The sequence below is a fragment of the Vanacampus margaritifer genome, chromosome 8 (genome assembly GCF_051991255.1).
Source record: "Vanacampus margaritifer isolate UIUO_Vmar chromosome 8, RoL_Vmar_1.0, whole genome shotgun sequence".
Taxonomy (NCBI): Eukaryota; Metazoa; Chordata; class Actinopteri; order Syngnathiformes; family Syngnathidae; genus Vanacampus; species Vanacampus margaritifer.
This window is the reverse complement of record NC_135439.1, coordinates 14704718-14721404: the sequence shown is the minus strand read 5'-3', so window position 1 is coordinate 14721404 and position 16687 is coordinate 14704718. Positions and strand designations below refer to the sequence as shown.

The 16687-nt window shown below is 39.4% G+C and overlaps 1 protein-coding gene across 1 annotated transcript in view; it reads right to left on the bottom strand.

Annotated features, from left to right (window-relative positions):
• The window catches only part of foxp4 (forkhead box P4), a 121289-nt gene that overhangs the window by 12674 nt on the left and 91928 nt on the right, over positions 1 to 16687 (bottom strand). Inside the window, exons 7-14 of the mRNA XM_077573578.1 lie at positions 16434 to 16635; positions 14171 to 14269; positions 13237 to 13335; positions 8445 to 8532; positions 6377 to 6460; positions 3392 to 3623; positions 3209 to 3285; positions 3028 to 3129 (exon numbers count right to left, since the gene is read on the bottom strand). Of these exons, the coding sequence (XP_077429704.1) occupies positions 3028 to 3129; positions 3209 to 3285; positions 3392 to 3623; positions 6377 to 6460; positions 8445 to 8532; positions 13237 to 13335; positions 14171 to 14269; positions 16434 to 16635 (983 nt within the window). The remainder of the gene's footprint in view (positions 1 to 3027; positions 3130 to 3208; positions 3286 to 3391; positions 3624 to 6376; positions 6461 to 8444; positions 8533 to 13236; positions 13336 to 14170; positions 14270 to 16433; positions 16636 to 16687) is intronic.

Sequence of the window (16687 nt, the reverse complement as noted above, 5' to 3'; positions counted from 1 at the left end):
TTTTAGGAACGTTCACTACCACTTTTTTTTTTTAAACTGACCTATAATAGACCTATATATACAGTAATTTCTGGACTATAAGCCGCTACTTTTTTCACTTGCATTCGACCCTGCGGCTAATACAAAGGTGCGGCTTATCCATCAGATCACAAGGGGGCGCACTATAAAGGAAGAGCAAGAGCGTCAGGCAGAGCAAAAATTAGCCCAAAAACAGTAGGAGAGACAGAACGAGAGCGAGACAATTTGCGCCCTCATTATGGAAAAGAAAGTAGCAGGAACCCGGTGCGGTAACATTAAAACACCTGCGGCTTACAGTCGGGTGCGGCTTATATGTGTGACAAACGCAAGTATCCCCCAAATTTAGCTAGCGCGGTTTTTAGTCAGGTGCGCCTTGTAGTCCAGAAATTACTGTATCTAGATAGCATTTCTTTTTCCTTAAAAATTGCATTAAATTCATGTAAATTTTCTTTTATATGTTATTATATATTAAATATATTTATAAACAAGTACTTGAGGACGCCCGATATTGGTATCAGCTGCCGGCACAAGTACTGCATTACAAATACAATTTATTATTATGATTATGATTATTATTATCATTAATGATACCTTGAAATAAAGCTGGATATTGGCCTAATACTAACTGATAATCATAACTGTACTCAACCATCCATTGTTATTTTAGTCACAAAAAGTTTGCTTATATTTTTATAGTATATAAATCAATGTATTGGTAGTAGTAGTAATGGTGGCTTTTTTTTTTTTTTTTACATCCACCATTTTTTTTTTTAAACTAGCCTTGTGGTCGTTTCGAATGCCATTTTTCGTGACACGTTGTGGGCCGCTGAAAAATGGATTGTGGGCCGCAAATGGCCCCCGGGCCATAGTTTGCGGCCCACAATCCAAACTCCTGGTTTCACTCAATAAGACTTAACGGGACAGGCCTTCTTTTTCCCATGCTCTTACCGAGCACAAAAAAAGTCAAACTACATTTTGAATGGATCTTTACCACCCAAATGTAACCATTTTTTTGAATAAAACCATTTCTTTTCAACCTATAATTCATATTGCAGCTCAAATCCTTTTTCTCACTTCCTCCCATGGCTTGCTCTACCTCTGATCAATGACTTCCACTCACTTGACACCACTGCTCCCCTCATGAAATTTAACAGCTTATTAAGGGAAATACATCTTCACGGCCCTGTTTGACTCACTGGGCTGCTGTATAAATAAATACATAAGGCCAAAGAAGAGTCATATTTTAAGCTCTATATATTTATAAAGGAGATGTGGAGGTGGAGGCGCCAATATCTCGGCTTGCTCCTTATCGCCTTAGTTTTGGGATTCTGAGGAAGAAGGTCAGGGTCTCTACGGTCATACTCTCGCTCTCTCTTGACGAGCCGCCACTCAAAGCAGCGAAATGGGTCAGTTTGGTATGTGCGTGTGCGAGTTGTGTAATGAGGCGCTGGATGTGCAGTGCGAGGTGAGACAATGGCGGAAGCCTGAGAGGAAAACGTGAGCGTTGAAGAGTCTCATCAAAGACGGGAAGAGCCAATAACTGTCCAATCACGTCTTTGAGGAGCCGAGCTCGAAAGTGCGGAGCGTCAAATTTACTGCCATGAATAGAATCGATATGTTCTTTAAATTGCTGCTTGAATGGTGGCTTTTGGCTATTTCTCATGTTTCAATAACACTGTAGAGGAGATGCTGCACTTTGACTCATTAACTGTGGTGCAACATTTTTTAATGTTTTGACACTTTTATAGTTTTACATACTGAAGCTGTTGAAACATCTTTTGACCTTAGTCTATTGCTTGATTTCAGTAGCAAGTTCATTCTGAGAAAAGAGGGAAAAAAAGATAGAAAAAAAAGAGATTTAAGTTGAAATGCTTGGATTGGAAATGGCACAAATTAAGAAGAGAGCTAAATTATAATTCTATGTGTATATATAGTCCTGTTAGAATATAAGTATTGGTATCGGCACCCGAGAATCCAGCCCATACCAGGTGGCCGTTTTACAATCAGGAGCTAAAGATATACAAGTTTTATTTATTTATTTGTTTATTTATTAAAATTCATTTCATTGTGTGTTTTATACAAAACATGTATTTTATGAACACGTTTAAAAAAAAAAGTTTAAAAAATAATTGTCATTCATTTTATATGCAATTTTAAGAAAAAACGTTAAGTTAAGTTGGGATATATAAGTCTTTCTTAATTAATTAATTAAAATTAATTTCATTGTTTGCTCTATACAAAACATGTATTTTATGAACACGTGGGGAAAAAAGTTTTCCTAAAAAGTTTAAAAAAAATTCCCATCCATTTTATATGCAATTTTAAGAAAAAAATATTAAGTTGGGATATATAGGTCTTTTTTGTATTTTTTATTATGTTATATTAATTAATTTATTTATTTATCAAAAGTACTAATGGTATTATTGCTTTGTATTGGTATTGGTTGAATTGAGTACTTGTCTATTGGTCTGGGGAAAAAAAAGATTCCAAACATCCCAATTTTATGGAGTACTGAATAAAGTTACATTATTACAAGAATGTTTTAATAATAATGTGAGGAGAGACATCATAATATGATAAGTATAATATTGAGATTTTGCGTCACAGGTGTCAAACTCAATTGAAGGCCCAGGAGCCAGTTCTGGCCCGCCACATTATTTTATGTGGCCACATGGAAAGCAAGTTATGTGCATCAAGTTCATGTTCCTTGCTAAAATACCCAAATTGCTGCAAATTGTCTTCACTTTTAAAATTGTGACATATTGCAGTCATTTTTGAAAATAAATGTAATCATATTTGAACAAACAGTTTTTACTGGCCTCTGATTTCAAAACAAGTTATGAATCAATTTGTTTTGTATATATAATATCAGACAGTCCTCTGAAGAAAAAAACATGACGATGTGGCCTGCCCTAGAAATGAGTTTGTATATTTATTTATATTTATTATTATATATTCATCAGCAGTGTGTTTTCATTTAGTAAGAAAAGGTGCAACGTGTGTATTTACCTTCCACGTGGCTGTGTTTCTCCTAAAGTAGGCAAACTTGCGTGTAAACCAGTTGTAGATCTCGTTCAGAGTCAACTGTCTGTCAGGAGACTCCAGAATAGCCTGAAGGCACGGAAAAAGACAATGAAGAGGGGAAGACGGACGGACAGGAGGAAGAGGAGCAGTGAGGAAGGAGACTTACATGACGTATAAGAGAGGCGTAGGTAAAGGGAGGCCTGACATCAGCGTTCTTGTAGAACTCACAGTTCTGAGCCAGCTCTGAGTTGGAATTAAGAACGGAAGAAAAAAAAACATCACATCAAATTGTCTCCATTTTTAAACACAACATTCCAATAACACACGTCAGTGGAAGACGTCGGCCTACCTGAAGCGATGGGGGTGCAGTATTTGTCGGAGTTGCGCCTACGTATGGGCCCGACGCCGTGTGCGTGTGCGTGTGCGTGGGAGTGTGTGTGAAGGCTGGAGGAGCTGATGACCGAGGGTCCCTGGCGCAGGGGTGTGATGGGGGTTGCGGCTGAGGTGGGGGGGTGAGGAAGGCCCTCTGGGTAGACGTCGCTGTCCCGCTTTAACAGGGAGCCGCTGGAAGCCAGGTTCAACTGAATGGAGGCAAACATGGAGGTTAGCGCGAGGATGTCAAACACACGTATTTGTTCTTGGCTTAGTTTAAGTTAGCGCTAGACTACAACAAAACTATCCAGATGTGAAAATGTATCAATTAATAAATCAATTAGGAGTTGGAGATCTCTTAAGTCCTTCTGCAGTTAAGACAGGGGTCCTAAACTTGATTTGAATTTGTAGCCACAGACATTTCACGGCCTCCTACTTGACATCAAAGTTAAATATTCGTGTGGTCACCATCTTTTTTGCGCTGGGCGTTTTGAGTTTTTATTTTGAAATCATTTTAGACTACCATAGATTAAGAGGACCGGGTCGCTGATCTTCTTCATGCTCTGAAGAACCGTTCATATTCGGAGTTGTTATTAATAAAGATTGAACAAATCGGATTAGTTGTACCTTTCTTTTAAATACTTGAACACTTTTTTTTAGGGATGCACCGATCAATCGGCTCAACGATTTATCGTCCCCGATAAGAGATATTTGACTCATTGAGCCATTCTCAGCAGTAAAAAAAACATTTTGTCCAGAATTAACTTGAGAACATTATTTTTCATGTACAATTAATACCTTTAAAAAAAAAATTCCCACTTGCTGTCGACTAAAGATGACATCACCTGCGCTGAGGAAGTAGGTAACGACCAATCATGGCTCAGTTTGCTGACTACACCCAGAAAACAGGTGAGCTGTGATTGGTCGTTACTTACTTCCTCAGCTCAGGTGATGTCACCTTCAGTCGACAGCAAGTGGGGGAAAAAAGTTATTAATTGTAAAAGAAAAATAATGAAGTTATCAAATTAATCCTGGACAAATATTCCCTTTTTACTGATGAAAATGGCTCATTGAGTATCCCTTTAAAAATAATCCAATCTTTTTCACCGATCTCATCTCTATCCTCAGAGGTCTGAAAAAGTCAGCCAATGTCCTCTTTTGCTGAAATGACTAATAGGCTTTTCTTTTCTTTTTTGGGAGAGAACTACTACATGAGCAGCAAACCGTTTATATTATTTCACAGATATTGTTCAATGTTTTCCCCCAAAAAAATTTACGAGAAAATTGTGATCTGTGCTTTTTTTTGTGGAATAGTTGATGCCGCCCAGACTCTTTTCTCCAGTGGCCCCCACATAAATTTAAAAATTAAGACCCATGATCTATTTAAAAATCCTACAATGGAGGACGCCATCATACATGTGCAAACCAATTCTCGAAACTGAACACATTTAAGTTGTGCACGCCGTATCACGTTGCATCTTCCTCTATTAGTTTTAGATCCCCACCGCACCCCCAAAGCACACACAAACACCAAACTCACATACATTTATACACAAAACACTCCTGCAATTAACCCTGCTTGCAAAAACAAACCACACAGCAGCATGTTTGTAAAAAAAAGACAAACAGAAAACACGCTGCGGTGGCCAAGTCTTCACGGAAGAATACAGGCCAATTAGGGCCTTGCAGACACACACACACACACACACAAACACACATTTAACCACAAGCCACAGCCTCGCTGGGACAGAGGTTAGGACGACTAGTTTAGGACTAATTAAAACCTCTGTCTGTGTGTGTGTGTGTGTGTGTGTGTGTGTGTGTGTGTGTGTGTGCGTGCGTGTGCGTGTGTGTGTGTGTGTGTGTGTGTGTGTGTGTGAATTTCCTCGGCTTTCCTCTGTTCCCTCTCGCCACCATTTAAGCCGACTCGAGGGGGCGGGACTGTTTAACAGGTACTTCATTAACGCCCCAACCCTGCCAAATCACCACGGCAACAGTCGAACCCTGTTAATTGAGGCCAAGCTTTGTTTCCATTCCCGACGCCCCGCCCTTACCCCTCCTCCTCCAATCCCTGACCCACAGGCGCGGCTCCAGCGGTGACAGAACACGCCTCTTCCCCATTTCCCATTAGATGATAATGGCGGCTGATCCCCCCCTGCCAACAACACATCAGCTTCACACACACACGTACACGCACACGCACGCACGCCACTCAGCTGCACCATTTACATCAACTCAAATTATGACACTCTTCCTCTAATTGACAATTAATTTCAACATCTTCATATTTTAATAGGACTCTTCGTAAATCTGAATAATGAAATATTCATTAGACAGATGACTAATAACAAGCACTATGGTCAAATACGCGCACACACACGCACACACACTTTCACAACCATTACATCTAATTTCCAGCCCTCATCAACCTGCTTTGGTATTTCTCTCTCAGAGCAGATGAGAAATTGTACTCTTTAAATATTGCATAAAAATAATGAAGAACCCCATTTGGGCTAAAAAAAAGAAAAAAGAAAAGAAAGAAAGAAAGAAAAAATTGTGAAGTAGCTGACTGAACATGAACACTCTCTGGTCAGTAGAGGGCGCAAATGGCAAGTTACAAATAACACAATACAATATAATAATAAATAAATAAATAGTATATAAAAATTCAAATAATACAAAATAATAATAAAATAACTAAAAAAATAAAAAATAGTAATAAACTAATATATAACTAGCAACTAATAAATTAATAAAAATAAAACAAAATCATAAATAAAAATATATAAAGATTTATAATATATAAAAGTATATATAATAATAATAATAATAATAATAATAATATGATAATAATAATAATAATAAAATAATATAATAATAATAATGACCGCTTTATGTTATGTTTGTTGGTCAAGGAAAATATCCTAATCATAAAAATATGGGAGTGCCAGTATGAACTCACAGGTTGGTTAAAAGGCTTTGGCTCTGAGGGGCGCATGTGCAGGTGGGTCATCATGGCTTGGAGTCGCTCGCTCTCTTTTGCCAGCTGTGAGAAACAAAATGCAGGTTACGGTCTCGCACTTTTCTCTCGCTCGCAGATAAATGCAAGGCTATATTGACACAGTGTTACGAGTGGAAGTACACCCTGGGCAGAGAGAAGCATGAGAGCACCCGCAGCACTCTCACACGTTCGCACTAGCCTGCAGAAACACTTGTTCCCTTTTGACATTGTTGACTGCCTTTAAATGGGTACCATTATAGCCTGTGGATATCCTTTCTGTGTGTGTGTGTGTGTGTGTGTCTCTCCATGTACTTTCAGCACTATTAACACACACACACTGCAGCGGCATGTGTGAATATTAGAAATGTAAACATTGCCGCAAAGCATGTGCGTGTGCGTTGGTGCGGTGTGTGCCTGTTGAGGGATGAAGTGACACGTCAGTGAGATAAAGATGGACATTCCGATGTGATGTGACGCCGCCTGCTCCTCTGTCACTTTGTGTTCCCTGGTGGAGGTCTCAGCGTCGCAAATAGAGAATGTTTACCACCAGTGTTGGGAGTCACTGTTTTATTTTTGTGTAATGCAGTCATGAAATATTGCAAATAACAATACGGGAAAAAAATTCTGCTGAGGTTGATTTTTATGCTGATTAAAACTAAAATTGGCATGCTGATTGCAGTCGGTCGATTTTTTTTCCTCTACAGTTTACCCTTCAGATCAGCAAAATTCCACTAATTATCTGTAGATAGACTGTAGTAAGAAGAGCTGATTACAATTCTCAGACTCATCTGCAGCTACATGGCAACTTGTTTGTGCAGTCTCGTTTTCAAAGCTTGTCATTCTTCCATGTACGTACATAGACATGTATTTCATATTTTTCAAGAAAACGGGGATCCTATAAAAAACTTGACACCTTAGAGAAAGTGAGATTAGTTTTGGATCATGCACCCGAAATTTCGTAAAAAAACAGGTGTGTTCCCCAATGTAATATAACCGGGTCAATCTCAGTAATCATCTTGACTACATATACATACTCCACTTTTTGAACCAATTTTGTGAAAATGTAAAATATAGTCAATGAACAGTAGACCTACTGAAATGTGTTATCAGTGGTTTTGGTTTTCCATTACATTACATAACATGTGCTGAAGTGAAATCTCCTGATTTGCAGTTGTTTTGGTCTAAGTCGCACTTCAAGTCGAAGTCAATGCAAACATTTTCTTTACAATATGTTCTATGCAGCTCTGTTAGTCTAAACACGACATTCTGATTAATATTGCGTTTATGGATTATGAGTTAAGCAGCAAAATCCACCTGTTTTTATCCATTTCAGGCGGCGGCCATTTTTGCCACATGCTGTTAACTGAAAACAACATTACAGTTGCTTAGACGAACAATCACGGCTCACCTGCTTTCTGAGTTTACGTTCACAAGCTGAGTCATGATTGGGCCGCTTAGAAGATATTGTAAAGAAAATGCTTGACTTCCCGTATTTGCTGAAAAAATGTATGCTTGGATGCTTTTGCTGAGGAACCTCTTCAAACATCTTCAGGATGAACCAGAACAGAGTGTGAGACTGCATCAGGCACACTCTTAAAGCCTTAAAAGTCTTGTTAGAACCTGAAATAGGAACTGCAATGCTGTATATATTTTTCCCATTTTTACTTCATGTGTCCTAATATTTTTGCTCATGCAGCACACATTTGAACAGTTGTGTGTATCAGTCTTTGCTTGAACATGAATGCTGTCAAGAGTATGGCCTGCCCCTTTGCTTTCTTGCTCATGCTTCTCTTTTTTTTATTTCTTCTTTTCCATCCTCTCCTTCACCGCCTCGCTCGCTCTCGCCGGTGACCGGAGCAGCTTTATAATTGGAGCGGCCATGGCAGCTTCCCCGACGACTGCTCCTTTTAAATTACAAGCTCCGCTGCTCTCCATAAACACGGCTCCTCAGCCTCAGACGGGCCTGAGAAGGATCGGGTCGGGCCTTTTGTTTGGGAAGTGGTGACAATGAAGCGTGCCAGTGGCCCACCTGTATCTCCAGTTGCTGAACCACCTGCATCTGGACTCGGCACTGAGCGGTGCTGCGGTCATCCAGGGCGTGCTCGTTGTTCAAGTGCCTAAAGAAGATTGGACGGGGTTAAGTCATTTCTGTAATGGAAGCGAAAAGCAGTCTTCATCGCTGATGACTTTGGAGAGCTATCACACTTTATTTAGCCCAGAGTTACGAACTGTCTCAGAAATGTCCTCATGGTTTATTTTGTCTGCTGAAGTGCGCAGCAGCTGTGTTGTGTGTGTGTATACTTCACTGGTGCTAAGTGAGCCGTGTTCCAAGACAACCACCTGGACATGAGCTCATGTGTTATCGGCCAAAAGCTTATCTTCAGATGCGCTTCTTGCTAAACTTCACGCCACTTCATATGAATGTGCGTTTGTATGTGACTGAGTGCCGGTGCTGTTTGTTTCCTCCGCTGTGGGAGGACCCGGGACCTTCTGATCTTTCCCACCGCACCCCTCCCTGTCTCCCTTCCTCCATCCCTTTCTCTGCTCTGTCATCACCAAGGTTATTCACAGGTTGCTGCCGCCCGCCCACTGCGTGTTTGTGCCAGCACATATCCGTAAAGTGTGTGTGCCCGTGCTCAAGAGGGACTTTTTATGATATCATGTGGTGTTAATCCAAAGGAAGCACTCTTCTCACTGTTTTTGGGCAAATGAAACTTGCACATGATAGCGCGCGTGTGTGTGCGTGCGTGCGTGTCTCTGACTTAGACTTTGGAAAGTTAGGCAATATCAGAGTGAGTCTTGAAATGAAACAAAAACAATGATGTCATGGCATGGCTAATCCATGGCTCAACACAAGTGCACGATAATAATAACAAAAACATGATCTCACTTCTCTCCCTCCTTTTTACTCTCCTCACTCTTCCGTCCACTCTTCCCCCTCCCACATCTCCCTAAATGCCAATGATTCACTCTCATTCCGACCAAAAAAACCTCCCTTCTGTCTGTCGATGGGACATAAACAGTAGCAGGTTTTCTTCTTGGATGTGGCCCACAATGAGGCTCTGTTTACTCCTCTGAGTGCTGGCAGACAAGACTTTAACCCACATTAAACCCAGGCCCATCAACCACAAACAGCACCAAGATGGGTCAACTGACCGACCCAACTTTTTGTATTATTCAATTTCAAAACTTTGTGGATTATTCATTTAATCTGACTCAATTTTTGGGGTTAAATAACTCAAAAAGTTGGGTTTGTTTATTTTCTATCCAATTCAGTCCAACCCAAAAAGTTGGGTCAAATGAATAACCCACAAAGCAACTCAAAAAATTGGGTTGGTTCACTTTTTACCCAATCCAATTGGGTTATACAATTAACCCAAAAAGTAAAGTCAAATAAATAACCCACAAAACAAAGTAAAAAAAAATGGGTTTCTTTGTGGGTTATTAAAATGTAATTGGACTCAACTTTTTAGGTTAAAAAGCTTGGGTCAGTTTATTTTTGACTGAATTGGGTTGGACCCAAAAAGTTGGGTCAAATAAACAATAAAAAAGGGTTTCTTTGTAGGCTATTAATGGAATTTGACTCAAGATAGGTCGGTTCATTTTTTACCCAATTCAATTGGATTATTCAATTACCTCAAAAAGTTGGGTCAAACAAATAACCACCCGCTAAAAAAACAAAACTGTGTTCCTTTGTGGGTTATAAATTTAATTTGACTCAAGTTTGGTCGGTTTATTTTTTACCCAGTTCAATTGGGTTATTTAATTACCCAGAAAGTTGGCTCAAATAAATAACCCACAAAACAAAGTAAAAAAAAAAAGGGTTTCTTTGTGGGTTATTAAAATGTAATTTGACTCAACTTTTTAGGTTAAAAAGCTTGGGTCAGTTTATTTTTGACCGAATTGGGTTGGACCCAAAAAGTTGGGTCAAATAAAGAATAAAAAAGGGTTTCTTTGTAGGCTATTAATTTAATTTGACTCAAGATAGGTCGGTTCATTTTTTACCCAATTCAATTGGATTATTCAATTACCTCAAAAAGTTGGGTCAAACAAATAACCACCCGCTAAAAAAAACAAAACTGTGTTCCTTTGTGGGTTATAAATTTAATTTGACTCAAGTTTGGTCGGTTTATTTTTTACCCAGTTCAATTGGGTTATTTAATTACCCAGAAAGTTGGCTCAAATAAATAACCCACAAAACAAAGTAAAAAAAAAAAGGGTTTCTTTGTGGGTTATTAAAATGTAATTTGACTCAACTTTTTAGGTTAAAAAGCTTGGGTCAGTTTATTTTTGACCGAATTGGGTTGGACCCAAAAAGTTGGGTCAAATAAAGAATAAAAAAGGGTTTCTTTGTAGGCTATTAATTTAATTTGACTCAAGATAGGTCGGTTCATTTTTTACCCAATTCAATTGGATTATTCAATTACCTCAAAAAGTTGGGTCAAACAAATAACCACCCGCTAAAAAAAACAAAACTGTGTTCCTTTGTGGGTTATAAATTTAATTTGACTCAAGTTTGGTCGGTTTATTTTTTACCCAGTTCAATTGGGTTATTTAATTACCCAGAAAGTTGGCTCAAATAAATAACCCACAAAACAAAGTAAAAAAAAAATGTGTTTCTTTGTGGGTTATTAAAATGTAATTTGACTCAACTTTTTAGGTTAAAAAGCTTGGGTCAGTTTATTTTTGACCGAATTGGGTTGGACCCAAAAAGTTGGGTCAAATAAAGAATAAAAAAGGGTTTCTTTGTAGGTTATTAATTTAATTTGACTCAAGATAGGTCGGTTCATTTTTTACCCAATTCAATTGGATTATTCAATTACCTCAAAAAGTTGGGTCAAACAAATAACCACCCGCTAAAAAAACAAAACTGTGTTCCTTTGTGGGTTATAAATTTAATTTGACTCAAGTTTGGTCGGTTTATTTTTTACCCAGTTCAATTGGGTTATTTAATTACCCAGAAAGTTGGCTCAAATAAATAACCCACAAAACAAAGTAAAAAAAAAATGTGTTTCTTTGTGGGTTATTAAAATGTAATTTGACTCAACTTTTTAGGTTAAAAAGCTTGGGTCAGTTTATTTTTGACCGAATTGGGTTGGACCCAAAAAGTTGGGTCAAATAAAGAATAAAAAAGGGTTTCTTTGTAGGCTATTAATTTAATTTGACTCAAGATAGGTCGGTTCATTTTTTACCCAATTCAATTGGATTATTCAATTACCTCAAAAAGTTGGGTCAAACAAATAACCACCCGCTAAAAAAACAAAACTGTGTTCCTTTGTGGGTTATAAATTTGATTTGACTCAAGTTTGGTCGGTTTATTTTTTACCCAGTTCAATTGGGTTATTTAATTACCCAGAAAGTTGGCTCAAATAAATAACCTACAAAACAACCAGAAAGAAAAACTGTGTTGCTTTGTGGGTAATTAATCTAATTTGACTCAACATTTTGGGTTCAATAGCTCAAAGAGTTGGTTCAGTTCATTTTGAGCCAATTCAGTTAAATCCAAAAAGTTTGGACAAATGAATAGCCCACAAACAATCCCAAAATTGGGTTGATTTGTGGTTTATTAATTTCATTTCACATTTAAAAAAATCAAAAAGTTGGGTCAGCCCATTTTTGACCCAACTGTTCAGAGTTTTTTTTTTTACATGGGAGAAAGGCAAGTGGGGGTGCAAGAAAGGCTGAAATAGTGGAGCGTCTTCCTCCTCTGCGCTTGCCGCTCCCCTCATGGGGCGATGACAAAGGCTGGCTTGAAGGGGGGAGCGTTGTTGGACTTACGGGCATTATCTGTCACCGCCTCTTTTTTTTCTCATCTTCAACTCTCTCTCTCCCTCCCTCTCTTGCACACTTTCACTCTGCCCCCTCCCTTTCCTTCCATCTGCCCGAGGCTATGTGAAATGAGACACCAAACAACAGCTTTCCTCTCCAAACTTTCCCAGCCTGCCTGCGAGCTTTGATCTGCTTGTCCGATGCCATCACAATCACCAAGCGCACTTTCATGATAAGGCCGATTTCATCACCTTGGCTAATTAATACCCCTCCCGCTTTTTCAAATTGCTTAATAGTTCCATAAAAACATAATGACAGTGAGTTTGTTTTGGGGCCTTCATTAGGAGCTCGTGACGCCATCGTTAGCAGTGCTACGGGAAATCCGCTGTGTGTGTGCGTGTGTGAGGAAGTAACAGCGTGTCAAGGCCAGACGAGCTCGGCATCCTCAATTGACTTCATACTGGTTAATAACAACCAACAAAGATGTGGACAGGAAGGACTGGAACACAACACTGTTGAAATGAAACAACTTGAGCTCGTTCGGATAATGTTGAGGCGAGCTTCCACGCTACTTAGATTGTTTTTCCCCATGTCGTTGACTGCCAGTAAAGGGTTAGAAGGGTTAAAAGTGTCAATGTATGCACAATTACACATGTATAGATGTGTCAGACGATCACTGAATGTGATGCAACCCAATGGCAACGGAAGACTCGGAGAAGTGCTAAAATACATCAGTGGCGTGTGTGATTGACATTCGACATTACACTTGGGTTTTACTTCATCTTCCTACAAGGGATCTCAATCAGATAAGATGTCATGTTTCTTTTAATACATGGATGAAATTGGGTCCCTGAGCCTTTTAAATGTGCTACAATTCAAGATGGAATTGAAGACTGTTTTGATGTGGTCTTAAAACAAAGTTTGTGGTTAATGAGAAAAGAAGTGAGCGACTGCCAAATTTGAGGATAACAACCAAGAACATTTGGAAGGAGACATCAATGGCTGAAGCTTAAATCAACAGCAACACAGCACAAGTACATCGAAACACTTACTTGATGAACTGCCCCATGTCCTCGCACAGTGCTTCACAGCCAGGCCACTTACACTCTCCATGGCCATAGAGAGGATGGGAGCCGGCGTGCTCCTCGTGACTGCGAGGAGAGACATCAGTTAGGACTCGCGACACAATATGCGGTCGATAAAAGCAAGAGAAGCCGGCAGCAAAGTGTCAATCGACCACACAATGAATAAGCGTTTGCAGCAGTAGCAACAAGGCGGCCATCTGAGTGCGGTTAGCTCGCGCCGCTCTCCCAGCCAAGTGCAGGCAAAGGATGATAGAGCAGAATGGGGTCAGTTACAGAAGCCAGGCAAATAAGGGGATCACTCCAGCAACCTCACAAGCACATTGTGGAGTCCATGACCTGTTTTTTTTTTTTTGTCCTTGGCGCGCACGTGTGTTCATTTTCGCTGCCGGCTCTTGTGTTTCGGGTCTTTGACGGCGAGCCGGCGCGGGCCCAACTCTTCCCGAGACCACGGTTATTCTGGTAAGCTCACTGTGTGTAACTGGGCTAGCTTGGCGTGTGCTCTTGGTAAAACAAACACTATATATGAGTAGAATGTGAATGTATATGGGTGTGCGGCGGGCCCAGTAGCAGATGTGGATCGAAAAACGGTCTTTGTGTGTGTGGAATGAGGATCCTACCAAATCAACATCATAAGGTCGTCTAACAAAAACCATTTGTTTTGCAGATGGAAACATGTCTCGCTCTTTCTCCCTTTTTCGCCTCTTCCTGATCTAATGCGCATGCAGAGGTTGGGGCAGCGTATGAGTGTGTGTTGGCTGTGCTTGAGTCAACTCAGAAGCTGCTCAGACAGCAGCCGTGACAAACTGCTGGCAACCACATTTTCCTCCACATCAGCCATGCATTAGCTTAGCAGGCTAACTCGACTCCCGTGTATGTGTGTGTGTCTGTGCATAATACTCACTGGCTGGTGGGGGGTTGGCTGCCTTTGGAGTATGGGGGGGCATGGTCATCGCCACTGTCTGCCTTGGTGAAGGAGGATATCCACTCAAACAGTCTGGCTCTTAAAAATGGAGAAAAGCCCATGAGCAGCTAGATGGGGCCACATCACCTCCATATCATGTAGTGTGTGTAATGTGTGCGCAGTGCTAATACGCCTTCATTCAACACACTGACAGCAGAATTAGATCTATCAATCTCAATTTTAAACCATACCACCTCGTTCCTTCCTTCCCGTTCATCCTCCCCTATATATCATATTAGCATGTGGTTGACAGCATACTGGCAGTACACACATAAGTCAACCCACACTTTCTATCAAATGACTTCACACGTTGGTGCTGTGTGGTGCGCTGCGTGCGAATGCTTCAAGCGTCGCAAGGGAAGGACGGCTAAAAAGTGGAAAGGAAGGCAGGAAATTGAAATATAGGGAGCGTGTGAATGAGAAAGACGACAGGTCACACAGTGGAAGGACGCTAACACCGACCAGCCACGACATTCGGAGCACACACCTGATCTAATTTTGGAATTGCTTCACCAGAACTGCAAGCGCAATAATCAAGATGTCGAGAAATGAACACCGCTTTGATGCTGTCAATCAAAAGTCAGATGTTTTACCTCGGCTGGCGCAAAAGCTTAACATGTAATATGCATGTCAAGGTTGTTATAGTTAACAAAAACGAATGAAATAACAAAAAGGAAAATTGAAAACTCATTTTCATTAATGAACTGAAACTAACTGAAACTACATCGGCACCTTTCTAAAACTAACTACAGCAAAAATGGCCTTCGTGTTTATCTTGGTCAGTTAACATACATGAGCTTTCAGGGTTCATATTAAATGTAGAGATGTTCGAAACTAGTACCGACACCAAGTACCAATACCACTAGCACTTTTGAGACATAAAAAATTCCCCCAAAAATGACATATATTTTTTAATTAAATTCCAATAAAGCATTTCCCTTAAAATTGCATAAACTTAATTGAAATGTTTTATTCTTCTAATTTGTAATAGTACCACTCGCCCACCCCTAATTACTGTAAATGTATTTTTTGTCTGTATTTGTGTACATCTATCTATATCTACAGAAGGAAGGTCCGTTGTTTGAGAATTGTAGTTTAAATTTACTTTATTACGCTTTATTTACTGACTGAAACTAAAATAAAATAAAAACTAACACACTTGCTCTAAAAACTAATTAAATTGAAAAATAAAAATTGAAAAAAAAAAGAAGTCAAAGCTAAATAAAAACTAATTATAATGGCAAATCTAAACTATTTTAACCTTTATGCATGCATGCTTGTTTGCTTATTTGCTGCAAATTTAATTTAAACGAGCTATACATGGTTGATTTCGACATTTCGACGAGTTTTTTTTTCTTCCAATTGACTGAAGATTTAGGACATAGCTTTATTATTTTCAATCTCAAAGTGTTTAAATCAAGGATATCCAAAGTTTTTCCTCTGAGATCCGCATACAAAAAAATAAAAAAATAAAAATTTAATGAAGAAGACTTTTAATTCATCAAGCACACTAAAATCAGTCAATGGAGCAATAGCGTATTGTATACATTACAGTGCCTTTTAAAAAATGACTATCCAAACAGCTTTTTCTAAAGCAATGAGTTTAGAATTTTAACAACATTTTGGGGGGGACAGAGACCCATCAACCCAGCATAAAATATCTACCCCTACCCCGAAGAGCAACCAAATCTATCTGTACTTTAAGAACCAAAACAAGAGCAATCTGTTGAAAGCTGACCATTTTTAAAGCAGTAACTTGGGAATCATTCGTGTGATATGTTCACAATTTTGAGCAAAAAGTGGAGGAAAAACAGTTTTACTATTACAAATAATTATCTTTATTCACCACAGTTTATGAAGAGAAATATTGTTACTTCATTAATAGAAAATTTGCATCTTTGCATATTTAGAAAAGCTCTTCAGTATATCAAATTAATTTATTAGTAGCAAATTTCATTAATTTTTTTTTTAGTATATGCCATGTGCCGCTTAAGGTTAGACAGCGGACCACAAATGTCCCCCAGGCCATTGTTTGGACACCCCTGATTTAAATTCTACTGAAATGTCATTGTTATTCTTCAATCAGATAAAAAAAAATAAAAAATAAAAATAAATAAATAACTGCCGCATTTGATCTGACGAGATTGTGCAGGTGTACCTAATGTTGTGGCCGGGTCCTAGTTACGGTTAACTCTTGGTGTACCTGTCTCTCTTTGGGGTGTGGCTCTGTCCATTGGGCAGGCTGTGCAGTGGCATGTGGACGCTGGCCGCTTTGGGGAAGGCTGAGGTAGAATTAGAGCTGTTGGTACTCAAGTCCAGGCCCTCGGCTTGTTTCAAGGCCTCGTCGCTGCTCGGCAGCCCCGACACCTCCTTCCACAGCTGCTGGAGGTCCGACGGACACATCGCTGCACAACACAGACGCGGTCAGAAAGATGATCACGATAAGGGTATTTAAAA